We start from the raw sequence: 19,052 nt of genomic DNA on the forward strand, positions 1-19,052 counted from the left end.
CCGCAGCCCAGCTGGTTGCCGCCCAGTGGTCAGTCGCCAGACGCCGGCCGCCAACCAACTGTGGCTGAACTCCCTTCGTATCACCAAACCTCCCGACATTCAACAACGTTGCCTGCTATCTTCAACTACCCTCTTCGACCAACTCGACCACATCGGCCATCTGCACCCCAATACATCAAGCGCTACTCAACGTCCCTGCCCTCGTTGCTCCCTTATCACAAATTACACCACCCTTGCAGGCAAAGCCACCTATCCGACCGTGTTAAAGATGGCTTCCAGAGCCGCAGCAGGCGCCCGTCCAGGTGCTAGGTTCGCTCAGTTTAAGCTTGTCTTGCTTGGTTAGCTTGCCTCTACCTATATTTGTTTATTTGTAGTTTCCAGCAGACTTGCTAATATATCGTTGCTTTCAGGAGAATCTGCCGTCGGAAAGGTTATTCTAACTTGATGTCTTTGTTCTCTCTATCGTTCTTTGGTCGCTGACTTCAACAATACATACAGAGCTCACTGGTATTGCGGTTTGTCAAGGTTTGCTTCTGGACTTGCCAAGTAGATACGGCCGCTGTGGCTTACTTTATCTAGGATCAATTTGACGACTATCGAGAATCGACGATCGGCGCTGCCTTCCTCACACAGACCATCTCGCTGGACGAAAGCACAACTGTCAAGTTTGAAATATGGGATACTGCAGGTCAAGAGCGTTACAAGTCACTGGCTCCGATGTATTACCGCAATGCGAACTGCGCCGTCGTCGTCTATGACATTACTCAAGCCGTATGTTTTCGAGCTGGCTCTCTATTGCGTATGCATCTGGCTAATCAATGACAAATGGAATAGTCTTCGCTAGATAAAGCGAAATCATGGGTCAAGGAGCTGCAGCGCCAAGCAAACGAAAACATCGTCATCGCCTTAGCGGGCAACAAGCTGGATCTTGTCACCGAGAGTCCTGACAAGAGGGCGATTTCTACTGCGGATGCGGAGGCGTATGCACGGGAAGCTGGCTTGCTCTTCTTCGAGACATCTGCCAAGACTTCTTCAAACGTGCGCGAATTGTTCACAGCGATCGCGAAGAAGCTCCCACTTGATCAAGCCGGACCTCGAAACTTGCGCACGGCACCCCGCCCTGGCGTAGACCTGCGGCCGGAAGCACCGGGAACCCAAAGTGGTGGTGCTTGCAACTGCTAGAAGCGGAACATCGCCAAATTTCTTGTATTTGTTGTCTCCGGAATTCGCTGTCTATTTTTTTGCTTCTGCTCTCTAGACACGGAAGGTGCACGTCTCCTAGCTTGACTGTTCTCATGAGCGCGAGAATAATTGTGCCAGTCCAACTCAATGTTACACGTTTTAATGGTCACGCCGCAGCTGAATTGGCCTTGCTAGGGCTGGTCAGTCTCACCCGGCTGCAAATCTTATAATACCCCGGCTCCCATGATCTGGTATCTCGTCTCTCGCTTTGATCACTGGAACGAGACTCTCAATACAGCGCTGCTGACTACGGAGCTATGCTATCTCTCACGATTTTATTGGAGCTGTCTACCAGTTCTTCAGGCAGGCCGAGTGCTGTTTCATGACCTTGCTCTGTTTTAACCGCTCTCCTTCATCTCCTATCGGCGTCCGTATTCTTCCTCGATTCGGTTGAATTTATGCTACATTTGCTGCATTGTTTAGCTTTCTGATATACTTTCCAGTATGCTATGGCTATATAATATTGTTTTCTAAGGTTCCTAGATTGGGTTGGTTCTACCTAGGAAGCGTATTGTGGTGATTGCGTCACTGCATCTGTAGCATGCGCAAGAGGAATGGCGCTTCAGATTACCTTGAGCGTAAAAACAACATCGAAACCACCAAATCCGTACGCACATACGTTTTCTGTATATGATAGAACCAAAAAACATGCCATTCTTCTTATAAGTTGCTTGTTCGAGTCCTACAAGAGCTCGTCTGCTTGAGCGGTCCTCGGGTTCGCCACTACCAATGGCGGTGCAGAATCGGAGCGGACCGCAAAAGGTAAAAGTACCATGACTTCCCGATCCGCGTTTTCTCTCTCCCCCATCATCATCACGTCCGACGAATTCGCCCCTAGTCCTTACACCAGCAGCTGTGCAGCTCATCATGCTGCGCTCTTCTGTTTTACAGGGTCGGCAAATACTGTCGTCTTCGGCTCGCCCACGGACAGCCCCCCAATGGCTGTCTAGAGCTGGAGCAAGTAGCCGGCTTGCTGGCCAGGTATGGTGACGAAACAGTCTGCTTATTCCTCAACCTTCGAGCTAATCAATGCCAATTGTATCCAGAGGTTCTTCGCCGATGCGAAGCCGCCTACTCCGGTTACCCCTTCATCAACTTCGCCGGTTCCCGTGGAATCCCCCGCGAAGCAATCAGGTACGCCGACCTCGGTTTCCAATTTCGGCGAGGTGACAATTGCCTGGATACTAAGATGCTCCTAGGGTCCGACATTCCTGTCCCGCCTATACCAGCTCGCAAGTCCGGCCGCTTTCGAAGGTTCCTTATCTATCTGATTCTTACGTCCGGGCTCGCATACGGTGGAGGTGTCTTCTTAGCCTTGAAATCCGACAATTTCCATGATTTCTTCACGGAATATATCCCGTATGGTGAAGAATCTGTTCTCTACTTTGAAGAACGCGATTTCTATCGTCGTTTCCCCAACACTTTGAGAAATCAGAATCGTCTTTCAACACCTCGGGATGAAGGTAGCAGGGTCACAATTCCTCGCCAAAGTGGCCTTCACTCAAAGGAAGTCGAGGCATCCGGAACAGATGTATCTCAACGCGGGCCACACATGAGTGCTGTCGCTACAGCCAAGGCTGATGAAGCAGCTGTCAAGTCTGCCGTGGCGAAGCCGGAAGAAAAGACCGCCAAGGTTGAACAAGCTAAGAAGCAAGCGCAACAGGAACCCGAAAAGCCAGCACCAGAACCTAAACTGCCCGCGTCACCTCCCGTCACAACCCTTGAGTTTGCCAAGGTAGCTGAGGGAGACGAACCGATCGTTCAGGAGCTAGTTAAGACCTTCAATGACATCATTACCGTTATCAGCGCCGACGAGAATTCGGGCAAATATTCAAAGCCTGTTGAGAAGGCAAAGGAAGAGCTGCAGAAAATCGGCGATCAGATCCTCGCTGTTCGGGACGAGGCACGCCGTGCTGCACAGGAGGAGATTGAGAAAGCTCACGCTACGTTTGATGAGTCTGCGCGCGAGCTTCTTCGCCGCTTTGATGAAGTGCGCACGAACGATGCCGCCCAATTCCGCGAAGAATTCGAGGCTGAACGTGAGAAGCTGTCGCTTGCCTACCAGCAAAAGATTCAGACAGAGTTGCAGCGAGCCCAGGAAATCGCAGAGCAGCGCCTCCAGAACGAGCTTGTCGAACAGGCCATTGAGCTTAACCGCAAATACCTGCACGAGGTCAAGGATCTCGTCGAGCAGGAGCGAGAGGGCCGCCTCAGCAAATTATCCGAACTTACCACTAGTGTTTCTGAGCTTGAGAAGCTCACTACCGGATGGCGGGAGGTCATTGATACCAACCTGAAGACTCAACAACTTCAGGTAGCCGTGGATGCCGTCCGCTCCGCTCTCGAGCGCTCAGCAGTCCCTCGACCTTTTGTACGAGAATTGGTCGCTGTCAAGGAGTTGGCAGGAGATGACCCCGTTGTTGAGGCTGCCATTGCATCCATTAACCCCACAGCTTACCAGCGCGGCATCCCGTCAACGTCCCAGATCATTGAGCGTTTCCGCCGTGTCGCCGACGAAGTCCGTAAGGCCAGCCTCCTTCCCGAAGATGCTGGAATCGCAAGCCATGCCGCTAGTCTGGTGTTGAGCAAGGTCATGTTCAAAAAGGATGCCGAAGCTGGAAGTGATGATGTTGAGAGTGTTTTGCTACGAACGGAGAACTTGTTGGAAGAAGGCAACCTGGATGCTGCTGCTCGTGAAATGAACTCGTTGAAGGGGTGGGCCAAGATTTTGAGCAAGGACTGGCTCGGAGATGTGCGCAGGGTGTTGGAGGTGAAGCAGGCTCTAGAAGTAAGTTTTCCCTGGTGTGCATAGAAAGAGAGCAGTGAGACTGACGAAGCTTGATCTAGGTAATCGAAACAGAGGCGCGCCTGCAGTGTCTGAGGGTGGAGTAGAGGGCATAGTTTCCGTCCACTGTTTCTTCGCTTAACTTTGTAACTCTTGCTTCCTGCTTACAGGATATGTATCTCTAGCTAGTTTATCGTCTCTAGACCAACCGGTAGAAGATTTCTTTTGTTTTCCATTCGCGAGGCTGTTCGTGGCTTGGGGCTCTTATCGCGATTACTGTTTGTTGTGTTTGCAACTTGCCTTGCTGTCACGGGCAGGGCAGGAGGCGAGGCCAATGATCGTCATGCGACTCCGTATTATTTTGGCAGCCTTGCGCTTTCCCCCTGGCCGGCATGGCCATGTTCTGCTTTTGAATGCCGATTTTTTGAGAGCCTGTTTGCACATCGTGTCATCCTTCGCTGCCCGCTATCGTATCTATTGTTCTTGAACAACACCGCGGCTACCCAGCTTCGTCGTACATCCGAAATGATGCAAGTGACCAAATGAGACCCAGAATTCCAGAAATGAACGAGATCACAACAAGCAACGACTGAATCGCAGTACGGCAGATGAATCAGGAGCAGTCTACGAGAGAGTCGCTTGGGGGTAGCTCTCGTGATGGAGAGCGAGGCAACAGAAGCCAGCGGCGAACGGCCAGCTCGAGCGGATTTCTTGTTGATTCGTTTATTCCACGATCGAAGAGTTTCCGCGGCAGCGGTCAATACTCTCGCCGCTCAGCAATTGACCAGCTAGGGAAGCGCGGTGCGTCTGAAACCGAAACAACACCGAAGAAGCGATCGCGATTTCCTTGGAGCCGGCAGCCAGAGTTTACAAAGGGGTCGGATGATGGGAGTATGCAAGTCATAGATGATAAGGATGCAACTGGATCTTCACGCTTGTCCGAGCCTACCCAGGCTCCCGATGTTCGTGGTGAGAGTGCAGCAAGGCAAACCGGAGGCCAGAAGCATGAGAGTCAACCCGCCTTGGGCCTGGACAAAGATTCACTACAGATCGTCAACTTGGCTTTAAATTTGAGCGAGTCAAGGAGAAGAGGCAACACTGGCTATAATGCTTCGAATCAGATCCCTGCAGGCGCATGGACATCCCCTGGGGAAGGTCGAGCTTCTGCTGTTCCAGGACAAGGCACCTATTCCAGCCGATATCCTAGCCATACTCTGGGGGAAAACCAGGACCAGGCTCCAAAGCCTCCGGTGTCCACGCTAACCAACAACGTATTGAACTCTCTCCCTAAGTCTGCTACTACCGAGCTCGTGCCTCAAGGGTTTTCAGGTGGGACGCTAGCGCGAGCTGCTAATGCTCGTAGGTACTTCGAGCTTCGCCACGAATATTTACGACTTCTTCCCTCTCTTCCACCTCTGAAGTCGCATGGGCCCCATGCGTCATCTGAACATACGCAAGACGCCATTGACGGAAGCCCGCCACATCGTCTTTACAATCCACTCCAAGCTATTCGCAATCGCAAAGTTAGGTTCCGTGAACGATGCCCCATTGATACCGAAGCGGATGGTTGGGATGATGTTGAAAGAGTCCACACCTGGGTAAACTCCGTCGAAGCTATGCAACGCCGTCAAGTGAGGAGTCCTTTCGAGTGCCTCAAACTACCTCCATTTCAACGAGGTCACCCTGACGGCCCTCCGGCTCAAGGTGTGCAAGATATCGAGGCATCTGCTGCTTCTCCACCTTCGAGCTTACGGCGTATTAGCCGCACAGGAAGTTTAAAAGCTCGCAGGCCAAGATCAGACTGGATGATCTACCCGGACGAGCTTCTTGCGGATGCGGCCTGGGTTGAAGATGCCCAAAATAAGACGAGGCTAGTGGATAAAGATGGAAACGTTCTTTATCCGAACTCGGCCTCTTTAGTAGTGCATGACGTCTACTCGGAGCAAGCGCAGGGCAAGAACTCTCTCAGCACCGGTCGCCCATCATCTCACAACTCCCACTCTGATACTCGGCGAAGCTTATCTGCTGACTTGAAGGACTCCGGCCGTGGGAGGCATTCACACAAGCTCAAACATTTTCATCACATAAAGAGGAGTAGTAGTACCTCTGAAGATGACTTGGGCTTGAAGAAGCGCATGCGCCGAATCCGGCCGCGAAGCTCTTCAAGCTCTAGCGCTGAAGTAAAGTCATTCCGTGGCCCCTTTTTAGGCGACACCAAGTCCCCCAGGAGATCGATGTCTCCTCTACGTGGAAAAGGAGCTGGTCTTGGTGAGAAAAGAGGATCGTTGTCCTCTGTTCCCAGCTTAGAAGACCGTTACGATCCGCTGTCATTGGTGAAAATGGAAGGCCGTGGGCCTGATAAAGGCATGGAAATTACATATTTCCCGAGCATCGCATCTAATCTAAGTGCCCCGTCTAGCCGATCTTCTTCACCTGCGAAGCGAGGCTTCTCGCGAGCAGTTGGTCATCGAAGAGCCCACAGTCGAAGCAGTTTTCACAGGAAACATGGCGACGATGACAGCTCAGAAGATCTCGAATCCGTGCGCAAGGATAGCTTGCCACTGACAGAGCCCGCTACACATACCGATCTGGAATCAACCCCTCTTCCCGTCAAAGCGTCGACGTACCATCCAGAGGGCCGAAGACTAAACATTCACGAACAAAAAGACTCTGTCCAACATGAATCCAAGTTGCGCGGGATATTCAAAGGCCCTGGAAAGATTGCAGGCAAAGTTGGCAATGAGGTGTCGAAAATGGGGGATTTTATCCTAAAGAAGGACGGGGTAGCGCATTCACGGCAATCATCTTTTGCGATATCTGATGACAGCGAGTCTGACGAAGAAGACACAAAGAGCGAGAAGCGCGCCATTCCCAAAGCTATCTTACGCCGTTTGCCTACATTCTCCGATGACCCTAAACCATCGCCTAGGAATTCGGACAAATCCTTAGGAAAGAACCTTACACAGACGCCACCTACTATAATCGAACCACGGCAGCAGCGTGATGAGCATGAACTTGGTAGCAGTAGTGCTGCCGGCTCTCAGGGATTGCTTGACTTTCAAGGCGATGAAAGCAGCGCCATGGGGACTCATAGCAGATTTTCCGGTCGTTCAGCAAAACGCGGCAATCGGTTCTTGCAGTTTGGCCCTGAGATCCATACTGTGCGAGAAGAAATCAAAAAAGGACGAATCAAGGATAATTCGGTTCCATTCAGTCTTGCCCGCCCTCCTGTCACCGGTCTCGCACAAGCACAGCCGACGGCACGGTCATCTTCGCACGAACTACGACCCACAATGTCAGGCCAATCAAGGAGTTGGAGTATATCTGACCGCAGTCTGTCCATTTCGATCGAGTCTGGTGTCCCTGGAAAACAAGAAGTTGAGCGCACCCGCGCACTCCTGCTATCGTCAGGGATCAAAGCTCGCGAGATCACCCGCCGGGCCGAAAGCGTACGCAACCCTCCACCTGAATTTCTTCAGCGCGCGTTCGACTCTGCTGCAGAAATACCCTCTGTCTCGCGATTGCGTGAACACGAGATTGCAAGCCGCAGGCTGCTCCAGCGGATCGAAGCCTCCCACAGCACCTTTGAGAGCTCCATTGACCGCGTCCCGAAAGCCGCTTTTTCGCCCTTAAAGTCCCAGTTGTCCACTCTCGAGGACCTAGTCAACCAATCGCTCAACAACCGTATTCGTGCAGCAGCCGAGGAAGCTGAGAACCTCAGTATGCAACTCAGCACCACCAGCACACTTGCCGTAAAACAACTGAGTGACACACTCGATCATGGGCTCCGGAAACGCCACCGCCGGCTGCGTTGGCTGCGGCGAACAGGTTTTGTAATGCTTGAGTGGGCGCTCATCGGGCTACTGTGGTGGGTGTGGCTGATTGTCGTGGCATTCAAGTTGCTTCGCAAGCTGCTTCACGGGATGGTTTCTGGTGTGAGGTGGATACTATGGCTATAGCCCGCGATGAAGTTGAATGATCCACCATGACTATATATACCCTTTCTACTTCACCTTCACGACTTGTATTCCAGCTGGTGCCGCTTGACGCTTATGTTGTAATAGATACCACTTTGTCTAGTACGTCCTTATAATCAAGATCGATGATGACTACTCCTCACTGTTTTAAGAACTCATCTGAATCAACCCGACCTCAACCGCTCTACATGCCTCAATCAGGACCACCTAGAGTATTGCTCCGAAAACCTTTTTTTTTCTTTTCTTTTCTGATTTTCTCACTTTTATTTCAGATACTCACACTCCCCCAGCGCCCCATCTTACGATTTCTTCTCCTTCCCCTCCTGTCCCTGTCCCTGCCCCTGCGCGCCCTTCTGGTCACTCGCCTCACCATTATGTCCCTTCTTCTCGGTCAGTGGGTTCTCCTTGTACTTGACAGCATTGGATCGATGCAGAGAGCATGTTTTGTTCCTGGACGCCTGTTCGCTAGCGAACTTTTCTTTGCTCGGAAGCGCCATTTTGATAAGTATGCAAGAGACAGTATTCTCAGCGATTTTCGGAATCTGTTTCTGGTGCTTTTTGGGACTATTGGTTATAGTCCTCTCTGAGTTCTGATCTTGTTGGTTGTGGTGGTGATACTGAAGGACTTAGATTTATGGGGTATTTATGTACTGTGCTGGGTTGGGGTTGGCTTTTTTCTTTTCATAGTGTTTTATTGTTTCTGAGACAAGGGGTGGGTTGAGGCCTTTGTTGTAGTCTCTTGAAGCCGTGTAAGCGCTGTATGAGGTTTGTTTCTGGAAGGGGTAGGGAAATTTCATTGCTGGGTGCGTCTTTGAACAATGAATCAGTCAGAGGTAAGCGTATCAGTGGCTGAGGCATGCACATTGATGAGGGATCCTTTATACCCATGCTGTCTATGGGTACTGGATAATGGAATCCTCCGAGATTTCGCGGATTTCGCCCCATATCCAGTCTCGCGTAAAGCAAGTGCCTGCCAGAGTCTTAGCGTGTGCTTGTTCTCTATTCGGTCCTGGGGAGTTTGGGGCCATATAGTGATCAAAGCATCGTACCACTGCCCGTCAAGCTGGAAGGAAGAAGGCCGCGTTGGCCATCACCTGCAGCGGTACTTACAGACCAGGTCGGGTATAGGTCTGCATCTAGCCCTCACAAAAGGAGATCCTCCAGCTGGTCAGCCATGGGTGAACACCGCTGTATTACGAAGAAGTGCTTGCTTACAGGGTAAAGGACGACAGAGTCCTCTATAGAAGATCTCCGGCTATTCCATAACTAAATAGGCTACGGTATGTCAAAGCATAGCACTGGTTCTTTAATTTATTACCCGCAACGTGACACTATCACTGGCGAACAGGGTATATACGAGGCAGATAGCGGTGCTGAGCCCATGAAATGCCGTCATGGAATGGTCAAGTGCTCTTAACTGGTAGTAAGATTTCAGACCTCTTGGGTAACCATCTGACTTTCTGGCTACTCCCCGATGAAGCACTCCGCCGCCTGCGCAGTTGGCGCCATTCATCGGATTTTGATCCGAATTTGCGACAGAATGATGCCAATGAGGAATTGTATTCATGGTTGTAATGCCTTGGTGATTGCTCCTTGACACTAGCACAATTCTTCGAGAGAGACCTGTTTGACCTTATTCTGTGCAATATACGCCGCCGTCTGCTGGTCAAGGTTGACAAGATAGGCTCTAGCGTGGAATTAAGTGGCACAAAGTCTTCAGTTGTATGTTGCAGTGTAAGAGCTTTGAAAGCGTCCTGAACCGGCAGCGGTAGCTGAATCTGGATGTCATGACCGCGAACAGCCCGCTTACTAGCGATCAAGCTGTGTGAACGTTGGGGCGGCATGACAGGCTGGCCGCTTCCAGGATAGTCGCCGCCCTGATCGGCACGCTGAGAACTGCTTCGTTGTAGAAATGCGCTATAATTTGGGGCCAGTGTCACCGCACACAATGGAAGAAAAGCAATACGTCTGCGATTGTTGCTTTGAGAGAGTCGGTTGAAGGACAGGCTGGCGCATACTGCCCAGAGGTCGGCATAGAGGGAACAAACGACATAAAGATCACCATCAGCCAGCTCGAATTCATCCACTCTCTTTTCGTGGCTACCGAGAAAGGTGTACTTTGGACTGAGACCAATAACAAGTGACCCTTCATGGATCGCCCATCGTTCTCCTGGCTCCAATCGAATGTCCATGTACGAGCGAAGACGAGTACAGAATGCTTGGTTTGTTTGGCAAAGGGGATCAGAAACCGTTCCTGGGAGGTACCCGGCTTCAGGAAGACTCAACTGATCACCGGAAACCTCGTCCTGCTTTTTTCACGTTAGCTTCATCCGAACTTAGTAGTAAGCACTCACTAGAAGAGGGGTTTCGTGGTCCGAATCGGAATCATTCAGCGGCACATATGGAGCGTCACCAGGTGCCTGAAGACAATTGTTGACCACACTAATGGGACAGATTGAACCATCCTTCTCAAGCTCTTCATCACTTTTATTCAGGTCCTCGGACATATCCGGTGACGAGCTTCCGTCTTGAACGGAGCTATAGCGCCAGACAGGCGGCCGGTAGAAGTACATCGCGTGTCGACGCTTTCTGCTCACGGAGTCCTGTAGGCCTTCGACGTCAGAGGCTAGGGAGGAGTTGTCGGGCGAGGCGATGCCTCCATTGGAAATGGTACGCATGCTATATGTGATGCACGGTAAAGTGGGTAGACGCAATGATTTAATATGAGACACTAAGCTGAACGCTAAGTCTGCAGAGGATGAAGTTCACAGTCAAAGTCAAGTACCTGAGATACGAAAAGGTCCATGATTTGAGTCGAAAACCGCAGGACTTGGTCGCTCCTTACCTTCATCTCTTCCCATTTGCAGCAGGATCGGACTACGGCCGTACCTTCCTGTTCTTTCTGAATACTTTCCAGTAGAGACATTACTGAAGCATCAATGGCCTGCACTGGACCAAGTCATCTCACGCCTTCTGTATAAACGTGGTAAACTTCAACCCCAGGCAGAAGGTGGAGATTGTTGGGTCTAAGGCTAACTAGAGGTGATCAAAGACGGCCACAGACAGTTGGGCTGTTGAGGGACTCGTTATGAAGAGTGACTTCGGCAAAGGGCTCTCTTGAGTCTTTGAGAGCAGAGTGAGTCACACAGCAAATGTTGTAGAACACTGCTATGTGGTTGAGCGTGTGTTGAGGAGCACAAGTGATAGAATAATCAGAAATCAACAACCTCGGCTCCCCGGAAGGAGGAACCGCTGATTCATCCTTGATCTGCAGCGGGGACGCCCTTTTCCCAACATTCTTCGACTGATATGTATAAATAAACACCGTCTGAAAGTTGTTACTTATCTTCAGTTTCACTGGGAGAAGATTAATTACTGGTTGGCTCAGATAAGCTCACGATGGCCGCGCCCAAGATCACCCTTTACTACGACATTGTTAGCCCCTTTGCTTATATAGCGTTCCACATTCTAAAGGTAAGCTTTTCATCATTAATCTATAAGTAACTATGGCGCCATAGAGAACTCGCTAACAACATCACGGCATAGAATTCGCCCACCTTCAGCCAATGCGAAGTCACCTATATCCCCATTTTCCTCGGCGGGCTTATGAACGCCTGTGGCAACACCCCGCCCATTAAAATCAAGAGTAAGCCTCTATCCAGTAAATCAATTATCCGAGGAAATAAAAAGCTAACGAGCGAAAAGACAAGGACAAATGGATCAACATTGAGCGTCTCCGCTGGGCTCGTTACTTCTCCGTTCCCATGTCAGAGACAACACCAGAGGGCTTTCCACCGCTCACACTAGCGATTCAGCGAGCCCTCACGGCGATTTCTCAGAGGTCGCCAGATAAATTACTTCCTGCTACAGAGGCTGTTTGGCGCGAGTTCTGGGTCAAAGGAAACGGCAAGGCGACGACACCCGAAGCATTTATACCTATACTCGCAAATGTTCTGGGGGAGACAGAGACGAAGGCAGTTCTCGATGCGGTATTCCATCCCCTCTTCACAACATGCTACGGATATTAGGCTAACTCTGCCAGGCAAACGGGCCAGAAGTCAAGGGGCGCTTGAGCGCGAATACACAGCAAGCTTTCGACGCAGGAGCATTCGGTCTTCCTTGGTTCGAATGCACGAATTCTAAAGGAGAGAAGGAAGGGTTCTGGGGGATTGACCATCTCGGTCAAGTAGTTGATTTCCTAGGACTGGATAGCTCACTTGATCGTGGGCTTAGGGCAGTTCTATAGGTATGGCTATATAGCTGGACCTATCCTGAGATTTGATAATCATTCAGTTATCAATGCGTGTCTGAAGTTGTTCTGAAGTACTATCACATCACGTCATGTATCATGTATCATGAACTCATTGTGCACATAAATCAATTAATCAATCCAAGTCAACTTTTATGTTCCTCCTATTCATTTCGTTTCCGTCTCACTTTTGTGATGCTCTCATTCTTCGCTTGCAGGAATTGCTCGACTTTTTCTTTCTCCAGGTTGTCGATTTGCTCGCTTTCCTCCGGGGAGATGTTAGATGTTGGTTTGTCTATCCCACGTTAGTACTTATCTCGTAGCAAGTACACTAAGAAGTACCTACCATTAGAGCTTTTTTCCCCATTAACGTAAGCCCGAACTGGTTCGACAACGTTTTCCCGCGCCCATTCAGTAGACGTATTCGCAACGGCGTAGAGAGTATCTTTGACTTGCTCGGTAGGGTTTCCGGACATGCTGATAATACAATGGGATGTGATCAACGATCTTCGTGGCAGTGCTCAAACTCAGACCCAACTCCAGATTGCATCTAAGGATCCAGGACGTATAGCAACTATAACCGGGCAATAATTGTTCTGCCTTACGCCTTGAATGCAGGGGAGACCCACTGACGTCACTTTATACCTGTCTGCCAGCCTTACGGACAAGTTGACAGGAGCTAAACTGTTTTAGGCTTAGACTATGGCAGTCGGAAGGGGGCGGACTTTATCCGCTACCCACTAATCTCGGTTGGGGTTAGCGTTTATGGTATACATCCATTGAATCCTCGACATCCGTTCCGATATAAATGAGTTGTTGCAGGGGAAATCACTAAGACTCACTTCTTGACTTCAGAAGTAAAGCAAATATTAGATGAAGCAAACTGCGGACGTTTATGGGTCCTCTAATCTGTCGGTCTACCCAGTTGTATTCGATATGGGATGGTCTACCTCGTAGTTATAGGGACGATCTTCGGACAGCGATAGCAGCGATAGTCGAGAGAAGTATATAATTCGCAAGATAATTTATTGTTGTCCGTCATGAAGAGTAGCAAACGAGCAGAGTACACACATTTAATTAAAAGAAATACGATGTTCTTTTTCTACACACAAAACCTCATCATTAGCCAAGGCAGTCATAGAAGCGAATCCAGATATAAATTATGAGTTTCTCAACGCTGGGGATTAGACACTCTATAATATTGGAACTACTGCGCAGTAGAGCCTGGAGATATTTGACTACAAGATGCAGATGAATTTGTTGATTATTGCTGCGCTGGTGTTTGCGTTTAGCCCGTTCTTTCAAGGCAAGGCGAAGACGGAGTCTGCGAGTTTCATCTAGTAGGTCTTTGTCATCTAACATGCCTTATCTCAAGACTGCATTTATCATGAGTGAGCAGAAACTAGTAACTCGTAGTGCCGGAAGCAATCTCTTCATCATCACAGCCGCTTAGGCGCCCGGATACTGTGCTACTAAAACAGAATTGAACGTCTTTGTTATATCGCTGAGCGTGCATACCTTACCAAAATCAGTCTCTAGGTAAATGAGATCTCGCCGCCGGCCGTGCAGAGTAATTTCAATTCAACCCTTATCCTCCGGTCAGCAGAAGCAAGGCAACGGCAATAGGGGCCCTCACGGAGCAAAGATCGGGATGCCACTAAACAATTTCACGGGTGTGGTATAGAAAAGTCCTCACTATAGCAATGATACATTTCGAGCCATCGAGCTACAGGAGATATTCAATGAGATTCTCGAGTAGAGAAGAAGAGGGGTTGAGCCCGTCGCCGGCGGCGGAGAAGATGCTTCAGCTGCAGAGTTGGCCTTGAGCCAGGTAGATAACTTCCAGGTCAGCCCTGTACTTAAATAGTATATACTACATCTATACATTTCTACCATGTAATGCGAGAAACATGCCCACTCCGAAGTACACAAATAGCACCGGTGTAGGGCATGTTCCGAAAGAGGACTAGCGTCATCTGACACCTCCCTCCATCTCCCCGCTTCTTTTTTCCATCGCATCACATCTTTCTCTCCTCCACACTATATTCATTTATTTAGATCTATCTCCACCCATTCGTTACCAAATAGAGATCATTATGGCCCCCATCCCAATAACAATTCTGACCGGCTTCCTGGGCTCCGGCAAAACAACCCTAATCCTCAACCTCCTCCCGCAACTGCCAAAAGATTACAAACTCGCCCTCCTGAAAAACGAATTCGGCGATCTCGCAATTGACTCCCAACTAGCGTCAACCTCTTCAATCTCCGGTGTCCGCGAACTCCTCAACGGTTGCATATGCTGCAATCTCGTCGGACAACTCTCCGAGGCCCTCGAAGAACTAAGAGAAGGCGTGCAACCAGATAGGATCATAATCGAGACATCCGGGAGCGCCTTCCCCGCAACACTTGCCATGGAAGTTAATCGACTCTCGCGCGAGAATCCAGGACGTTACACACTTGACGGCGTGGTGAGCGTCATTGACGTGGAGAATTGGGCTGGGTATGAGGATACGAGTTACACGGCGAAACTGCAGGCGAAATATACGGATTTGATTGTGTTCAATAAGTGGGAGGGGGCTTCGGAACGGCGGTTCGATGAGGTTCTGGATCGCGTGGGTGATCTGGGGGTTGAGACGGCCTGGGTTAAGAGTGAGAAGGGGAGGGTGGAGAAGGGGGTGCTGCTGGGTGTTGATGGGGCGTTGGTTGCGAAGGGAGGTGATGATTTATTGGGTGATGGGGAGGGTAAGAAACACGATCATCAGCATGGCGAGAATGGGCACGGGCACGGGCAGGAGCACGGCCATCAGTCCGAGGTGGAAGTGCTCTCTGTATCCCTTAAGCAAACAGATGGCGAGGGGGAAGGAACAATTGATGTCGCCGCCCTCGAGACCCTTTTATCTACAGCTTCCAAGGAGGAAGTCTACAGGATCAAGGGGATCTTGCGTTGCTCAACACAAACACCACCCGCATCATCATCTGATGATCTCTCTGTGCGGCCGTCATTGGACACTGCTACCGAGTCAGCACATTTTATCCTTAATTGGGCGTTTGGGCGCTGGACGAGCACGCCTTCAGAGGTTGTGGCGGAGGGTGCCGATCCGGCGGTTGTTGCACGGATCACCCTGATTCTTGCGCGGTATGAGTCTGCGAAGTGGAAGAAGAGGCTGGAGGCTGGTGGGTTGGTGCAAAGTGTAGGTGTTGGGGCGGATCTGAGTGTAGAGCGGCTTGTATAGCTTCAAAACCTTTGCTGTCGGAGCTGGCTTCGACATACCTAGAGATAGATCTGAAAGATACAGATAATAGTAGACGAAATAAACATCCGGTGAATAGACACAAACAACAACAAAAAACTTTTATTAGTCGAGCAACCAACATATCAATATTGAGTCTACTCTAATCAATAGACAGGATCTCATGTCTGGTATGACGGTAAAGACTGAGACAGACAAGCAAAATAAGAGCAAACAAGATGAAATCGTGACAAAATCTAACTAGCTAATATTCAAGAAGAGCAGAAGCGCCCGGCTCGCTGGAGATATAGATGACCTCGTGGTTGTCGGAGAAGCCGTTGAAGCGGGTCGCACTGCATTTGGTGTAGGCGCCCATGTCCTCAAAATAGAGCCAGTCGCCGACGTCCAACAAACCGGGAAGCAGGCTTCGCTGGCTTATGACGTCAATTCCGTCGCAAGTGGGTCCCCAGATCGAATATGCAACGTGCTCCGGGGTCGCATTCCGGGCATTTGCACACGTGAGGATGCGAGCCTCGGGGTGCTGATGGTCGAAGATGATGTTGGAAAAGTTTCCATACACTCCATCGTTGAGATAAATCATGTAAGCGTCTCTGGACGGCTCTTCCGGATCCTGGACGTCGCGACGAGCAATGACGTTGGCCGCCAGTGTGAACGCGGTGCAGACGTAGTAGCGGCCCGGTTCGGCAATGATGCGAATGTGCGGCGGGAAGTATGTGTCGAGCGCTTCGCTTAGGACGCCAGCGAACTTCTCAAAAGTCTCCTGAGTGAAGCCACCGCCAACATCAAGAGTGTGAAGCTCATGACCAATTTCAGCGGCCTGGTCAAAAACGAGGCGCGCGTCTTGGACAGCCTTAAGGAACGCCTTAGGATCCTCCGCGCCGGAGCCGACGTGGAAGCTCACACCGACGACCTTGAGTTCCAGCTGATGAGCTAGCTCGAGAAGCTGTTGAGCCACATCCAATGAGGCGCCAAACTTCATGCTAAGACGGCACAGACTGGTAGAATCATCAGTCAAGATACGAAGATAGAGCTCCGCATCAGGAAAGCAGGCCTTGATCTTGTACAGCTCGTCGGCGTTATCAAAGGTCATCTGCTTGACGCCTACGCTGGCGGCGTGGCGCAGGTACGATTTGGTCTTGCATGGTTGCGCGTAGATGATGCGACTGGGGTCGATGCCGGTCTGCAGGGCCATGTCAATCTCAGCCTTGGACGCGCAGTCAAAGCCGTTTCCAAGTTTGGCCATGAGGCGGAGGACCTCAGGATCGGGGTTGCACTTGACCGCTGTTCAGGTTAGCCTCGATCGGGACTATTCGGGAAAAGGGGCGTACCGAAAAACGGGCGCACACGGCTTAGGTTCATCTTCCAGCGTAGGTGCTGGCGGTAAACCTCACCCATGTCTGCCACATAAAAGGCATCTTCTTCTCCAGGGGCACATCGGTCGGTGTCAACTTCCGCTGCGCGCTTGTTGAGGACATTCAAGACAAGGTCCTTGGCAGCCAACCGAGATTGCGACAGATCGCCCTCTCCATGATTGCTGAATTGGTGACTATTATTGAAATAAAAGTCGGGTTTATCGAATGGTTTAGTGATGCACACTTCAGCAGGTACACACGCAGTCGGTGCCATAACCATGTGCTGCGACGAAGCACCGATTATGACTAGACAAGAAAAAGTGGAAAAAGACGAGAGATTTATACGCGACTGCGTGCTAGGGAGGGCGAAAAGTTTCGCAACCGTAGTTGACTGGACCAAGCCTCCTAGACCCTTCCTCCTGGAGAGGAAGAACCGTTAGAGAAGTCCTATGCGGCAGCTCAAAGGGTGAGGGAATATTTTCAGTGGGCGTCAGGTTCTGAAGAAATGGCGCGCCGATCGGGGTGACTCGTGGGAGCAGTAGCAGGAGGTGGGATGTTGTTAAGAGTGTCTCGAAGACGGCGAGGGGATACAATGTGACGGGGGAGGAGAAAGCCGGCTGTGTGAGCCGTGGTGTCTGGAGGGCCTTTGGAACTGGAGGATCCCAAAGGCTGGCTGAATGAGGGGTAGGTAGATGACGAAGTCGGGGAGAGGTCTCAAAAAAGAGGAATCAGTGGACTCCCGCGGTATTTAATCTTCGCGACCTGATTGACAGAACCGGCGGTCAGCTTGAGGAAAGTATGAGAGATTTAAGTGTCCCAGAATTGGGGGGAGGTGGTAGGAGCAAGGACCTCCGTCAGTGGTGGGTGCAGATTTTTAACGGCGGCCTGGCCCTGGCGAGACTTAGGGCAGAGGGCACACGCGTCAGGCAGAATCCGGAAGGAGGGGCTAAGGAACAGGGAATGGAGTGGATATAGAAGGGCAGGGTTATGACGGGGATAGCTTGGGGGATCAAACGTACCTTTCTGCGAGATAAAAGAGAAAGCAAGCAAGAGGGAAAAAGGAAGAAAAAGCAGATGGGAGATGGAGATGGAGGAGAGGGAGCTGCCGTCGGTGCGCTGGCCGATCCCGTTTGGTTCTCGTGTGACAAAACCACACTCGAGGTCGCCACTGCAGAAGCTGTAACTTACAGTATCTTACACTTGCAGGACAGCTCAGTCAGGGTATGTCATAGTTTGGTCCTGTTTTGTCCTCGTCTCAACGCCATCATAATAAATGCAGCTCAGCCACAGTTGAAACTTCGTCAGAGTATGATTTTCTTTGGTATTGGACTGTCATTGAAGCCTCCTGCATTAGCTCCGTGACTCATATTGATCTTGCATCACAGCGCTGCCCGAACTATATCACGCCCTCTTATATGGCAAACAGGATCTCCAGACTTCAGAGGTCTTCACCTCACCGAGTATTGCACGTCCACGGGGCTTCTAGATCTAGACTAGATCTTAAATGCCTGTCCAGTGTCAATATATCATTTGTACCTCCTAGCAAGCAACACGGTGACACGTGACCATGCTGAGCTACCACGGTCTATATATATCTTCATAAGGGATGGTCCAAAGTGGCAACACAACACAGTATTAGCGCATCTTCTCCTTCCAATTATGCTGATTTATGATGGATGCTCCTGTCTCGTTCTTGTAGTAGTCCAAGTAAGGTTCGCCATCCACGAAGCTACCGCTCCACTCGTAAGGCTGACCAAAATTTGAGAATTGCCATGCTGTTCACATATAGCATACGTCTCTAAGACGTGGACCTCCAGAGCTTTACCATACCAGAAATTCGGCATACCAGTCATACCTGTTTTGTCGACCACATGGAATAAGCGTTACATTTAACGGGTGATTGGCTATCGGTTGGGAAAACTCATACACAGTGTCGCTATTTGATATATTTAAGCACCAGTTCAACCTGGACACAGTCAGAAGGCTTTTGTCAATGCAAATTTCAAAGCGGTGGGCTTTTTCGGGGTACCTCAAACCACCCAAAGGCTAGTTAAGGTATGGTGGCCATCAGGCCCCCAGATGCGTCCAGCATCCTATCAAGTTGTCCATTCACAAACTTAGTGATATTTGTCATGTGCCCACTGCCTGCGCCAGATTGTTCCAATGTTCCCTCCCTGGACGCCCTGCAAGCCACCG

The 19,052-nt window shown here is 50.4% G+C and overlaps 9 protein-coding genes across 9 annotated transcripts; 6 read left to right on the forward strand and 3 right to left on the reverse strand.

The window, feature by feature from the left end:
* The first annotated feature begins 32 nt into the window (after positions 1-32).
* On the forward strand, positions 33-1,452 carry BJY04DRAFT_112797 (Rab family GTPase). Its single transcript, XM_073708178.1, has 5 exons — positions 33-338; positions 411-430; positions 499-525; positions 580-771; positions 835-1,452. The coding sequence occupies exons 1-5, from the start codon at positions 269-271 to the stop codon at positions 1,180-1,182; spliced, it is 657 nt and encodes a 218-aa protein (XP_073568242.1). The 5' UTR covers positions 33-268; the 3' UTR covers positions 1,183-1,452.
* Positions 1,453-2,054: 602 nt separating this feature from the next.
* Positions 2,055-4,419, forward strand: BJY04DRAFT_196005 (MICOS complex subunit MIC60). Its single transcript, XM_073712301.1, has 4 exons — positions 2,055-2,223; positions 2,289-2,376; positions 2,442-4,030; positions 4,090-4,419. Exons 1-4 carry the CDS (start codon positions 2,110-2,112, stop codon positions 4,132-4,134), a joined length of 1,836 nt encoding a protein of 611 aa, XP_073568243.1. The 5' UTR covers positions 2,055-2,109; the 3' UTR covers positions 4,135-4,419.
* On the forward strand, positions 4,386-8,170 carry BJY04DRAFT_112879 (uncharacterized protein). The gene is made up of 2 exons (XM_073708179.1): positions 4,386-8,106; positions 8,157-8,170. The coding sequence occupies exon 1, from the start codon at positions 4,636-4,638 to the stop codon at positions 7,984-7,986; it is 3,351 nt and encodes a 1,116-aa protein (XP_073568244.1). The 5' UTR covers positions 4,386-4,635; the 3' UTR covers positions 7,987-8,106; positions 8,157-8,170.
* On the forward strand, positions 8,029-9,223 carry BJY04DRAFT_196007 (uncharacterized protein). The gene is made up of 2 exons (XM_073712302.1): positions 8,029-8,106; positions 8,157-9,223. The coding sequence occupies exon 2, from the start codon at positions 8,193-8,195 to the stop codon at positions 8,589-8,591; it is 399 nt and encodes a 132-aa protein (XP_073568245.1). The 5' UTR covers positions 8,029-8,106; positions 8,157-8,192; the 3' UTR covers positions 8,592-9,223.
* On the reverse strand, positions 9,208-11,185 carry BJY04DRAFT_196008 (uncharacterized protein). The gene is made up of 2 exons (XM_073712303.1): positions 10,359-11,185; positions 9,208-10,313 (listed from the first exon to the last, which is right to left on the reverse strand). Exons 1-2 carry the CDS (start codon positions 10,680-10,682, stop codon positions 9,408-9,410), a joined length of 1,230 nt encoding a protein of 409 aa, XP_073568246.1. The 5' UTR covers positions 10,683-11,185; the 3' UTR covers positions 9,208-9,407.
* A 100-nt stretch (positions 11,186-11,285) lies between these two features.
* BJY04DRAFT_196009 (putative 2-hydroxychromene-2-carboxylate isomerase) lies at positions 11,286-12,847 on the forward strand. Its single transcript, XM_073712304.1, has 5 exons — positions 11,286-11,478; positions 11,551-11,650; positions 11,710-11,993; positions 12,047-12,548; positions 12,600-12,847. The coding sequence occupies exons 1-4, from the start codon at positions 11,404-11,406 to the stop codon at positions 12,248-12,250; spliced, it is 663 nt and encodes a 220-aa protein (XP_073568247.1). The 5' UTR covers positions 11,286-11,403; the 3' UTR covers positions 12,251-12,548; positions 12,600-12,847.
* BJY04DRAFT_221156 (uncharacterized protein) lies at positions 12,418-12,729 on the reverse strand (the record flags this gene model as incomplete). Its single annotated transcript, XM_073717032.1, has 2 exons — positions 12,418-12,548; positions 12,600-12,729. The coding sequence occupies 2 exons, from the start codon at positions 12,727-12,729 to the stop codon at positions 12,418-12,420; spliced, it is 261 nt and encodes an 86-aa protein (XP_073568248.1).
* Positions 12,848-14,126: 1,279 nt separating the features above from the next.
* Positions 14,127-15,617, forward strand: BJY04DRAFT_112916 (GTP-binding protein). Its single transcript, XM_073708180.1, has one exon. It carries the CDS (start codon positions 14,350-14,352, stop codon positions 15,484-15,486), a length of 1,137 nt encoding a protein of 378 aa, XP_073568249.1. The 5' UTR covers positions 14,127-14,349; the 3' UTR covers positions 15,487-15,617.
* On the reverse strand, positions 15,618-17,489 carry BJY04DRAFT_112925 (type III PLP-dependent enzyme). The gene is made up of 2 exons (XM_073708181.1): positions 16,833-17,489; positions 15,618-16,785 (listed from the first exon to the last, which is right to left on the reverse strand). Exons 1-2 carry the CDS (start codon positions 17,134-17,136, stop codon positions 15,749-15,751), a joined length of 1,341 nt encoding a protein of 446 aa, XP_073568250.1. The 5' UTR covers positions 17,137-17,489; the 3' UTR covers positions 15,618-15,748.
* Positions 17,490-19,052: the final 1,563 nt, after the last annotated feature.

This window comes from Aspergillus karnatakaensis, assembly GCF_047715665.1.
Source record: "Aspergillus karnatakaensis strain CBS 102800 unplaced genomic scaffold BJY04scaffold_46, whole genome shotgun sequence".
NCBI classification, from domain to species: domain Eukaryota; kingdom Fungi; phylum Ascomycota; class Eurotiomycetes; order Eurotiales; family Aspergillaceae; genus Aspergillus; species Aspergillus karnatakaensis.

Bases quoted from the DNA above. Each gene is read 5' to 3' on its own strand.
- BJY04DRAFT_112797 (XM_073708178.1), top strand. From the start codon at position 269: ATGGCTTCCAGAGCCGCAGCAGGCGCCCGTCCAGGTGCTAGGTTCGCT. The intron at 339-410 runs GTTAGCTTGCCT...CGTTGCTTTCAG, and splicing joins GTTTAAGCTTGTCTTGCTTG to GAGAATCTGCCGTCGGAAAG. The intron at 772-834 runs GTATGTTTTCGA...CAAATGGAATAG, and splicing joins TCTATGACATTACTCAAGCC to TCTTCGCTAGATAAAGCGAA.
- BJY04DRAFT_196005 (XM_073712301.1), top strand. From the start codon at position 2,110: ATGCTGCGCTCTTCTGTTTTACAGGGTCGGCAAATACTGTCGTCTTCG. The intron at 2,224-2,288 runs GTATGGTGACGA...AATTGTATCCAG, and splicing joins GTAGCCGGCTTGCTGGCCAG to AGGTTCTTCGCCGATGCGAA. The intron at 2,377-2,441 runs GTACGCCGACCT...AGATGCTCCTAG, and splicing joins ATCCCCCGCGAAGCAATCAG to GGTCCGACATTCCTGTCCCG.
- BJY04DRAFT_112879 (XM_073708179.1), top strand. From the start codon at position 4,636: ATGAATCAGGAGCAGTCTACGAGAGAGTCGCTTGGGGGTAGCTCTCGT.
- BJY04DRAFT_196007 (XM_073712302.1), top strand. From the start codon at position 8,193: ATGCCTCAATCAGGACCACCTAGAGTATTGCTCCGAAAACCTTTTTTT.
- BJY04DRAFT_196008 (XM_073712303.1), bottom strand. From the start codon at position 10,682: ATGCGTACCATTTCCAATGGAGGCATCGCCTCGCCCGACAACTCCTCC. The intron at 10,314-10,358 runs GTGAGTGCTTAC...ACGTGAAAAAAG, and splicing joins ACCACGAAACCCCTCTTCTA to CAGGACGAGGTTTCCGGTGA.
- BJY04DRAFT_196009 (XM_073712304.1), top strand. From the start codon at position 11,404: ATGGCCGCGCCCAAGATCACCCTTTACTACGACATTGTTAGCCCCTTT. The intron at 11,479-11,550 runs GTAAGCTTTTCA...ATCACGGCATAG, and splicing joins TAGCGTTCCACATTCTAAAG to AATTCGCCCACCTTCAGCCA. The intron at 11,994-12,046 runs GTATTCCATCCC...TAACTCTGCCAG, and splicing joins CGAAGGCAGTTCTCGATGCG to GCAAACGGGCCAGAAGTCAA.
- BJY04DRAFT_112916 (XM_073708180.1), top strand. From the start codon at position 14,350: ATGGCCCCCATCCCAATAACAATTCTGACCGGCTTCCTGGGCTCCGGC.
- BJY04DRAFT_112925 (XM_073708181.1), bottom strand. From the start codon at position 17,136: ATGGTTATGGCACCGACTGCGTGTGTACCTGCTGAAGTGTGCATCACT. The intron at 16,786-16,832 runs GTACGCCCCTTT...TAACCTGAACAG, and splicing joins CCGTGTGCGCCCGTTTTTCG to CGGTCAAGTGCAACCCCGAT.